At 45.9% G+C, this 10,849-nt stretch overlaps 1 protein-coding gene across 4 annotated transcripts in view; it reads left to right on the forward strand.

Moving 5' to 3' along the window:
- The window catches only part of LOC142572055 (alpha-2-macroglobulin-like protein 1), a 43,208-nt gene extending 34,747 nt beyond the window's left edge, over positions 1–8,461 (forward strand). For all 4 annotated transcript variants that reach the window (XM_075680872.1, XM_075680868.1, XM_075680869.1 and 1 more), the window contains exons 20-34: positions 496–724; positions 1,135–1,383; positions 1,776–1,827; positions 1,942–2,037; positions 2,616–2,789; positions 3,332–3,585; positions 4,081–4,291; positions 4,878–5,047; positions 5,637–5,786; positions 5,939–6,019; positions 6,605–6,717; positions 7,010–7,097; positions 7,212–7,280; positions 7,469–7,571; positions 8,206–8,461. In XM_075680872.1, the coding sequence (XP_075536987.1) occupies positions 496–724; positions 1,135–1,383; positions 1,776–1,827; positions 1,942–2,037; positions 2,616–2,789; positions 3,332–3,585; positions 4,081–4,291; positions 4,878–5,047; positions 5,637–5,786; positions 5,939–6,019; positions 6,605–6,717; positions 7,010–7,097; positions 7,212–7,280; positions 7,469–7,571; positions 8,206–8,309 (2,143 nt within the window). In that variant the 3' untranslated portion in view covers positions 8,310–8,461. The remainder of the gene's footprint in view (positions 1–495; positions 725–1,134; positions 1,384–1,775; positions 1,828–1,941; positions 2,038–2,615; positions 2,790–3,331; positions 3,586–4,080; positions 4,292–4,877; positions 5,048–5,636; positions 5,787–5,938; positions 6,020–6,604; positions 6,718–7,009; positions 7,098–7,211; positions 7,281–7,468; positions 7,572–8,205) is intronic.
- Positions 8,462–10,849: the final 2,388 nt, after the last annotated feature.

Below are 10,849 nucleotides of genomic sequence, written 5' to 3' on the forward strand. Positions count from 1 at the left end.
TAGAGTGCTTTTTAATGCCACGTCTCCTGCGAACCTGCAGTAATGAATGTACTATTAAACAACGGAGAGTTAAACATTGGAATTCTATGCATGTCTTGCATGTAGTACGTTATTAAAGCATCTAATTGAAGTTGCCCCTAACTCGAAAACTTTCATTGAAGTGATGCCTTGTTAAGAGTTACCATGTGTGCTGTAACTGCCCTGAAGCCTCTTGAACTCTACGTACGTCAGGTGAGGCCACTGCACATGCCTTCACCTCTTGATAAAATTAAACTGCAGTTCTATGCGGGCGTACACAAATGTCGTGCTTTGCCAAGTAGTTTCACTTTTACCATCTCCAATTTTTCTTCGGTTGCACATGTCATGTGCTACCTTGTTGCACCCCCGGCTAACAAACAGAACTCGCGACGCACCCAGTCTCGCTTATCCAACGTGTGCAACAATATAGAAACCCCGAAGGGATTTCATGGTGGCCGTCAATTGCTTCCCCTACAGTCCCGCAGGCTCCCTAGTTTACCAAGAGGCTCTTCCGGACACCATCACCACGTGGCAAGGCACTGCGGTGTGTCTTCACCCGAAGAACGGCCTGGGCATCTCCGAGGTTGCCAATGTCACCGGGTTCCAGCCGCTCTTCGCCTCACTCACGTTACCTGCCTATATGCAGCGCAACGAAGTGGCCACCGTCATACTCACGGCGTTCAACTACGGTGACGCATGTGTTGCGGTGAGTGCGTCGATCGCAAGACGTGTGCTGCATCTGTGCCTTCTCAACGCTTCACTCTCGGTGCTATTGTGGAGCTTGTGAAGAAATAAAAAAAACGCTTGTTTGTGTATCGGACATTACGTGCACGTTCATGAACCTCAGTGGTTAAAAATTAATCCGGATTCGCCCACTACGGCATCCCTCATATTCAGATCGTGTTATGGCACGTAAAAACGGAGGAAAGAGCTTGTGGCATAATAGGAACAGCCCGATTTGCGTCGGAATTGCAATGTCGCAGAAGGATTCTGCTATACGGTCTACGCTTATGCGATATGCGTATCATAGGTTACATAAGTTGCGGTATGCACTCGAAAAACACGCCGGCATGCCCCGCATGGCATCTGCTTTATATGAATATTTTCAACTTTTAGGTGCGGGTCACTCTAAAGTCCTTGGAAAACTTGGACATCGTGGGCAGCCCCAACAGTACCGACGCTCTACTGTGCCCGAACTCCACGAACTCTGCATCATTCCCATTCGACGTGCGTGCCACCACCCTTGAGGTCTCCCGACTTGAAGCCCGCGTCCAGACAAGGCCAGAGGCTCAGTCCGAGTACCAGGACGTGAAGTTGTCCAATGTGAACTCAAGTGACACTGTCATTCAGACCATCGATGTCAGGGTGAGTTCAACCTTCATTTGCATTGACTATGTGAGAAACGTTAGTAACAAGTGATGCTAGTGTTCAAAGCCCCAGCATCGAAATTTTGCAGAGTTCTGGCCGCTGAATATCGGCTCCGTAAAAACTACATTACGCGATTCGCTCCAGCTTACCTGAATCGTTAATATTTCCAGCACATTTTGGAAAACTTGTCACCGCAGCAAGTTGCTTAATATTACAAGTTTTTCCACATGTGCTGGCATTACGAACGATTCAAGTAAGCTGGAGTGAATCGTGTAATGCAGTTTTCTAACGCTCCGTTTGCCTTCGCAACAACGCCATGTGTGCGGTCTTGTTCTGCAGCAGTTTATGCCATATTTAAACTCGGCTAAAATTGCGATCTACTTTTCCAGCCTGAAGGATTCCCTATCACAAAGATCGACACATACCTCCTCTGTGCCTCAGGTATGCCAGCATGCCTGTGGTTCTCATTGGATTCTACAGTATGTTTAAAACTCCATTCTATGGACGTGCATTGACTGCACCTCTTGTTTATTTTTTTTATTTTTGCTCCCTCAGGTGACCAAAACACTGCTCCCGACAGTTTGCAAGTTAGCCTGCCGACACCAGAAGCGCTCGTTGAAGGTTCTCAGCAGGTTGTATTGGTTGGGACGGGTAAGTGCCTTATTCGGTCAATCTAAAGCTAAGAATTCTCGCACCGTTGTTAGGCGTATATTTCACTTTCTTGCATTGTGTCAATTTTTTCTATACCTTTCAAATCCCTGGCCGCAGATTTCTGAATTCCGCATCTGCAGGGGCATTCAGTCCCTATTCGCGCGCTCCTTGCATGCACAATCGCGCAACTCATTTACGTACGTCATGTGGTTCTTATAATCAGTTTTCATTTCCACAATTGGCACGCATGTATTTTAGTCGTGCTCCTCAGCCTTCCAGTAGTTAAGAAACGTCACCCTGATAGTGAAGTTCACTCTAGTGCCACAAACAAGTAATATTTGGAATGGGAGATGGCGCTGTATTAACAATCTGCCAAAAGTGATTGTAGTTACTTAAGCTTAATTTGTTTTGCACATGGCTTCCTTCATAAAGTGCTTTGTGAGACGGTATTTAACCTGGCCTACCGTAGCTTCCCCAGTTCTAGACTAGAAGCGCAATGCCACTTCTAATACAAGGTCAAATAAAGTTCGCCACGGAAAAGTACTCTTACGAATAATGCCTTTCTGTCCTTCGTGAAGGTGACATCCTCGCACTAAGTCTCAACGACCTGTCTGTCCCCACCATCACCTACTCGAACGCCGAAGGAACTTTGGCTGTGCTAGCTTCGAGCGTCTATCTCCTAAAGTACCTGGAACAGACCGGCACTTTGACCGACACTGTCGGTTCTGGCCTCAGATCTCGCATCCAGCAAGGTTTGTACCACTCTTCTGCTGCCTTTGATCAGGAAAATCTTTGTTCTGTTGCAGTTCCGGTTCAGAAGTGGGTAAGTCCTTGGGCTTGGTCCCAGGTGCAAGTAGCTCCAAACGCGGACGTAGCTTCTGGGACGTCGTCGCATGGCTTACCTCCGAACCTTAAATTAGCAGTCTTCTAGATGTTACTATAAGCTGATACAGTTAGGCGTGCGTAGGGTATAAGCCATCGAAGCTGGTTCCACTCGTAACAGGAGAGCTACGGGTTCGGAATAAATATAAAAATTATTATGATGCAAAACATTTAAGTCTGTTATCCTCATGCAACGAACAAATTCAAGTTTCATGTAATAATCCAGTGCAACTCCATTAGCTAGACATGGCAGGTACTATGGGAAACGCATACCATATTGGAACGAAAGCCAATGCTGATAATCCGCCTTGTTACAGCTTAGTAGCTTTAGGCAGCCATTACAGTATGCGAGTGGTTGCAATAGTAACCCATGCACGTGACGTGCATATATAGGCTCCATTTTCCTCTTCAGCCTTCCAGGCCCAGTACAGCTTCCGTTCCTCCGACGGCTCGTACGCGTCGTTCGGATCGAGTGAGTTCCCGAGGAGCGTCTTCCTTACTGCTTTCGCTGTGAAGGCACTGAGCGCTGCCAAGGAATATCTCGGACCTAACGTTGCTTCGGAAATCGACGCCAGCGTGCGTTACGTGACGCAGCACTGGAACCCTGCCACTGGCTGCTTCGTGGAGAACGAGCCCGGATCATCCCCGTACGGACCGCGCACAGCCGTGAGTTTATCCTTATTTTCAGTCCAGATCGAATGATACTCTTATGCTGGCCCTGAAAGCCTAGCCACTCTCATAAGGGGGAGGGGGTGGCAACTGAAAGTAAACATGAAATTACACAAGACATGTCATGCAAACAGCCGATCGAAGGGGCTGGCAATGCTCTAAATCATGCCGTTCATCTGAAGCTTGCTGCAAGCTATGCAGAGATCATATACAAAAACTGCAGCCACCGACTATTTCGCCAGTCACTATCGAGGACAGCAGCGCAGGCTCCAAGTATACATATCTCGTTGAGCGAAACTTCGGCACAGGCCAGTTTCATTCATTATGCCATCCTCTTGTTTCACTTAAGCTTATCTACAAAAGATGGCCGCCTTCATTATTGCTTCCAAATCTACACCGCAAAATTACCGCATGCTTTCTTTGCACCAATAACTGAACACCTGAGTCTCCACAGGACATTGCGAATGGTGCGCTTTTCACTTGTCTTTGCAGCCCGACTTAAGCACAGCGGTTGGCATCATGCTTGCGGAGAGCGGCAAACTTTATGATAACATCACAGCAGGAGTTCTACAGTGTCACGATGCCAACAACCTGCCATCTAACCACTCCACAGCTCTGAACGCTTACTTCTCGGCACTTGTCAATCAGAGTGACAGAGCTAACAAGGCCCTGGACACTCTGCTTAGTGAAGCAGACAAGACCAGTGAGTATATGAAGCACTGCACATGCAGGATTTATTCCATTTTAGCTAACGTTGGAGAAATTTCTCTCGGCAATTTGTCATAACAAGATGATCAAATACCACGTATAATCGCAAACGAAGGTACACGTTTGGTTCTAAATCTTTTGAATTTCAATCTCTACACTCTAGACAACTCCTCTTCATTTCATGAGTGCAGCCTACAGAAGTCGCTTTGACGGAATTTGAATCCCCGTACGGGGGTCCACAGAACATATCTATGCAATTTTTATCATGGCACTTCGGTACTTCTAAATCCACTCTTGAACGCTTTAGCGATAATCTACGTTTACTCAGGGGCAAACTAGCTCCTTCCCGCTAATATATAATGTGCACATCTCCATTTACTTGAAGAGTCTACCGAAACACTCTTGACACTCGTCAAGGCAGATTTTCCTAAAGCTTTCTTCGCAAAATTCCGCGGCCGATAGAGCCACATCGGTATTCCTTGATTTTACACTGGAAACTCTGTTCCAGTTCCAATGCATTCAACCGCTTCATTTCACGCGACCACTTCAGCCATTCCGATCCGTTTGGTCCTATTGTGCAGGTGGCCTAACATCTTGGAGCGGAGACGGTCTGTCCTACGGCTCTGCAGACACCGCGGGCTACGCAGTGTTGACAGTTAAGCTGCTCAACCGAAACCTTGGAGAGGCGCTGCCCATCGTTCGGTGGCTCATGCAGCAGACGTACGCGAGATATACATTCTCCTTCTCTGAGGTATGCACCCTATAGAACACAGCTCCACTGAAGTCAATGTCTTGCAGCGCTAGTCACCGTGCAATCCAGGTTCAGCTGTCTCAACGTGTTCAAGCCGTAAATGCAAAAGTTCTTTGAAATGCACATATTGCGACTTGCTTAAAGTTGAAATCAATGACGTTCAAATTGGTTTTTTTTTCATGTGGAATGCCAAGTAACCTCAATTTGTGCAATGCTGTGCACATTTATGCACCATATATATACATGCTTTTCGTTTCATACTTCTCGTGTATGCTTTTAACGTATGGTATTTGCGCGCACGTTCTACCTATACACCACAAAGTAATTTTTTTTCAATCTATTTCAACGTGTATTGCCCGCCATTGGTCTACTCTTTGCTTTGCACGGAAAGCCGAAATGTCTCAAGTGGAAATATTGCCAGTTTTTCTAGGGGCATTCCTACACTTATGCAAATAGACATTTATGTCGTCGTCATCGCCAGTTCTGCAGCCTCCTTGTTGGTTGCATTAACTGAAACAACTGCTATTACCTTCTGTAATTTTTCTACCGCAAACTTCGGATTGCAATTTTACTTCCTCACCATTTGCAGGTTTACGCTGTCGCCGTCCAAGCACTCGCCCAGTATTCCAGCGTGGCATTCTCGAAGAAGACCGACCTGACTCTTAACGTCGCTGTTCAGAGTTCATCGCCCGAGAAGCTTGCTTTCAGCATCAATGAGCAGAACAAACGGCTTTACCAGGTACTCTCAACTGATCGCAACTCTCTCCTCATATTCGGCAAGAACAATCACACAGCGTCAATATGCTTGTTCCTTTGACGGTTACAAGTGCCATTGACGACGAAGTGTGAAACCTGCCACGCTTGTAAAGAGCAAATTGTCTTATTTTTCAGGAGAATCTCTTGGCAAAAAGCGAGTCGTACAGTTTTGAAGCATCTCTTGCTCCAAACAGCGTCGGCTGCGCAGCACTGCAGGTTCGTAGCATTTGGCAAACAGTTTAGTGCTTAGTTTGCCTATGACATTTTAAATATACATGCGTTCCGGACTGCGTTCGTATTTTGATCATCGTCCGAACTTTCAACAGCCACATTTCATTTAAGAAACAAATTGAATTCTTCAGTGCTATTATTCGGTTGTTGGTGCAACACTGGAACCCACGGTATAGTATATTACTACGAGCAGAACAAAAATGCACGGAGAGGACAGTTGGCAGCCATGCGAAGATGTATGGGTGAAGTAAAACTAATGTTTTATGAAACCTTAGATTTTTGTTTCTCGGCAACTTTACAGTATTTCAGTATTTCTTGAACTTTGTGTGCTTGGCCCAAGTCACTTAGCACATGGAAGAGGCCAGTTCGTTCAGCTACTCCCTTAGCCTTTAATCGCCTCGTATCTTGTTCTCTAACACAAATTCCGTGAGTGTTTCCTGCAGACTAATCGGGCTTCGTGCAGAACTGCAGGCTCGTGGCTTGTTCAGATATGCCCACACTACCGTTGTACTAACTTTAGGCGCCCCACGGCTTCAATAATGGCTACGGGTGCTCTTCTCTCTCTCCCAGGTTAAGTACTACTACAACTCCAGAAATAGTCCGGTTCAGAGAGGCATCCAGGTCAATGCTTCCGCGTCATCAGGACCAGACTGCAGCACACTTCAGCTTGACATTTGTACACGGTTGGTTTCCATTTTAGTTTCCCTGCTCGCCGGTGCGTGTCTCTTCGATTCTTCTTTATCAAAGCTCTCGTGTATTGCTCCATTTCACTTCTTGCTGTCCCCGCGCTAACGTCTAGCCTTAGGCTGTTCCATAACGTCAGTCTTGTATTAACTATGTCCTAATGGTCATTTTTCCTGTGGTGGAACTCCTGACAGCACGCATGATGCAGATCATTACTCACTGGCGCATCGTAGCTGCGGGTTGCAAGCTGAACTACATATGACATTGACCTCATGCTGGTGCTTTTTTCAGGTACACTGAAGGTTTCCTACGCAGTTCTGCAATTGTGCAAATAACCCTGCTCTCTGGCTATACTGCCGATGACCAATCTCTGAAAAACGTAAGTTTAATTATATGAAAACTCACAAACGCGTATGCAGCAGGTCTTTTATATCCCCAAGGTGTAATATTGTTCGAGCATAAGCACTTCTAATCGAAATTTTTTTTTTCGCAGCTTGTCAGCAGCGGCGTCGTCAAGCGCTATGTTGTGAACGGCAACAAAGTGCAGCTTATTCTTCAGACGGTAATACTTCATTGTTCTTCACAAAACTTGTCGCTTGGCAGTGCTGAAGTCTTCCTGCATGTTCTTTGTGTTAGTTTGAGCCGGATTAAGAGTGGTGCACGTCACTCATGATGACAATCTTTCCTACAGATACACCCTTCATAAAATACAACTTCTAAACATACTGATCGCCATACTATGTCTTACAGCTGACCATTCAGCCAACGTGCTTCAGCCTGACAGAGAACAGGTATCTGCAAGTTTCCAACCTTCAGAATTCTGTCGTCGAGGTGTACGACTACTACCAATATCGTAAGTATGAGTCATACTTTGTAAGATATCGTCATGCTTTCAGGTTACAGTAAAAATGAGTCTGCGCAACATTAACATCACCAGGCATAACTTCAGAGACGGGCCTTGTTCCACGCTATATCTAAGGTTTCTTGGTTGTTCATGCCTCCAATTCGTGTCCCAAATATTCTCGTTTGCATTCAATGTTTACTTCATCACACCTATTTTACGTAGTTTTCTCAGTGTCTATACTTTATAGCGTTGTGCGGTCTCAAGTGAAACGCACGAGATCGATTTAGCATTCCGCCTCCTTATAATGGTAGTTAACTCTTGCGTCATGCAGTGACCATCCCATCCATACGACTGCTGCACGGCTGTCGCGCCATTTCGATATGCTCAGACACATTTGTGCTTTCATTGGTGTAACAGAATGGCGTCTGTATTAAGGCCCCACATTTTCATGCATCTGCTAAATATGTATAGTCAGTTCTACATGCCTGACACAATATTAAGCAATTGGATTATAAATGTCGGCAAGCCTCCGATATTCCTTCGCACTCAACTGATTTACCAATCTCGAGGTTTCTGCTCTGGCTTTATATCGTTGAAGTGCAGCATGCGGAAGTGTCCACTTATCCGTGTCGATTCTTAACAGAGTACAAGGCAACGGCTGGGTACGGACTGGAGGGCAACTGTACGCCTGCTGAGATCGCACCACCCACAAGCCTCAATGAAGTGGACAGCGTGATATACGTTTAACTCTTCACTCCTGCCTTCATGCATCAACACTTCTCTACATCTAGACACACGATCTCAAGTGCCTCCGAGTCATCTGTCTTGTGATACTGTGTGTTGGTGTGTTTTTATCGAACTCTTCTGTCATTCACAATAAACCATACGCTACCAAGTGATCCCATGACTACATTCTTTCAACCACATGCTGTGAAACTGCCTGTTACAGGATATCTCAGCCGACGCTTCGTTTTCTAGTTTTGCCTGAGAATACATGGCACATTCCCAAAACTGTCTACGCGTTTACGTACGCAGCTGCCATCTTAGCTGTTGCCTTCAATCTTAGTCTTATTTAATCATCAGCTTCGAGCATGCGGCACACACCTTCAGTGCTTACCTTGTCTGCTGTTATAGCAGTTCAGAGGAAAACGGTGTGCTGCATCAACCAGTGTAGCAGTTAAAGCGAAATCGAATAGATTGTCTTGCACATGAGTTTAAAGACTTCTGCCTGCTGGCTCCACACGCCCTTGCGGTGCAATGTTATAAGTGAATGCTTTCCTTCAAAGTAATGGTCCTTTCTTGCCAGTATAACGCCACAAGCAACAATTGCCTATGCATCATTTAAGGGGCACTAACGGCAAGCATTAAGTAAAGTGACGGATTACTGCTGGTGGCGTCAATATTATCGTGAAGAGAAACTAATAAACGAGAAATTTAGGTAAATGCAGGACACCATTACATGGGACATTCACGCACTCGCCCGATGACGAAGGTACACCTCATTTGAATTCTCTTGCTCATCCACTTGGTATAAGAGCATCATTGTATTGCATTTTATGACAAAAGAAAATAGCACTTGTACATTTCTATTTCATTTTTACAAAAACTGATTTGCATTACCCTTGACAACGACGCGGGTGGTACAAAGGTTTCGTTTTCGCTTGACCGCCCGCGCTTTCGCATTTCAGTAGTTTCCTTATCGCGTTCTGCACTGGTTTTGCTCTTTCGCTGAACTCGCACAATGTGCAATAAGCAGAGAATTCCACTTCCATGTGATGTCGCGGGGTCACCGAATGCTCCACGCTACTTGACCAAAAGCAGCTCTAGCGGCGAATCGACCGCTGTGTCGTGGCTCGGTTTCTCCATGGTTGGGTGTTCGCGTTTTGAGCAAAGCACTTTACCACCGTCTGTCACGCACCGTTTTACTTACCAACGGTCGCAAAGCGTGGTGATGGCAAGGTAAATATACCTGGTAGCGAAGCTTCCATAGGAGCCCATACGTTCAAAACATGGCGGTCCATCGGCGGTTCATGGGGCTTAGCGCCATCTGTATGTGGTGGGAACACTTCCGGCGGAAGAAAAAATAATGTGATGCCATGTCGGTTAAAAGCAGAAGTGACGTCATGGTATTTCCGAAGGCGCGAAATTTGTTTTGTTGTCCTGCCTTTGGAGCTATATATTCAAGTGCCCCGCCATTCGACTTGATGGGCGTTTCGAGCTTTCAGCGTGGAAAGCGATGCAGGAAAAGGCCAGCCGTACGGTTGTCGAAATCGCATCCATGCCCAAAACATACTTTCTTGGATGCCGACGAAAGCTTTAGGTGTAGAGTGCTGATCCTATTGTCGGATGCCAAACCCGTCGGCCAGCGCAGTCGCGCGAAAACTACACAATTAGCTGGCGGTCGTAACTCACTACTTTTGACTGAACAGATTAAGAAGCGATGAAGCTACCCGCGTCACCAAATTCAGACAAACTTCGACAAGCAAGAAAGCACAAACAGTGAGGGGGGCGTATTTCAACAGGTGAACTTTACGAGTGCGCCTTTCTGCCCATTTCAAGACGTGCATTGCATTGCGAGTGATAGTGGCGTCAACGCCCCCCGTAGCGATGGCCGCTGTAAAGAAATGCATTTATTAATAATAATAAAATTAAATTTGTATTTTCTTAACTATTCACCGATATATAAAATTGACTAGGAATTTTATTTTCGTTGAATGAATCTAACTGTGTCTCGCTTGAATTAAAGAACGCGTTTTTCTTTCCCAATGTTAGTTCCCTCCAAACATAGTCGCGCTTCAATCGCTGCTTCCATAACCCCCCATGCTGATGTCGGTGACAATCTGTACTGAACCGCTTTTCGCCCGAAGCTTCGCGACCTATTTGAATCGACCTTGGTGATGGCGTGCGCAACGTCACCACTCCCCAGTTGGGTGGCGGGAGATTTAACTTGCTTAAGAGGTATTCGGACCTTTCAGATGCAACTTTCTCGTAAACTAAGTCTTGGCGCGAAACGAGCGCCACGAGCTTTCTGGAATGATATTTGAACAGTCCACGTCGAGTTTGTATTTGCCTTTAGTGTCCCTTTAAGCTCTTTTAAAGTGCTCGCTTCTATGTCAGCCGGACTTCACTTTTTTTCGCCTCCCAACCTTGGACGCTGTTGACTAGCAATATTAATTTCGCTACTTCAGACTTCGTCAACGAATCTAAACTAAGAATCCTGGCCTCGACGATGTGTCCATCAGCCATCTAGAGTCCGTGCAGATGGTCAAGAAATGTCAAGTGAACGG

Source organism: Dermacentor variabilis, chromosome 2, assembly GCF_050947875.1.
Source record: "Dermacentor variabilis isolate Ectoservices chromosome 2, ASM5094787v1, whole genome shotgun sequence".
NCBI lineage: Eukaryota > Metazoa > Arthropoda > Arachnida > Ixodida > Ixodidae > Dermacentor > Dermacentor variabilis.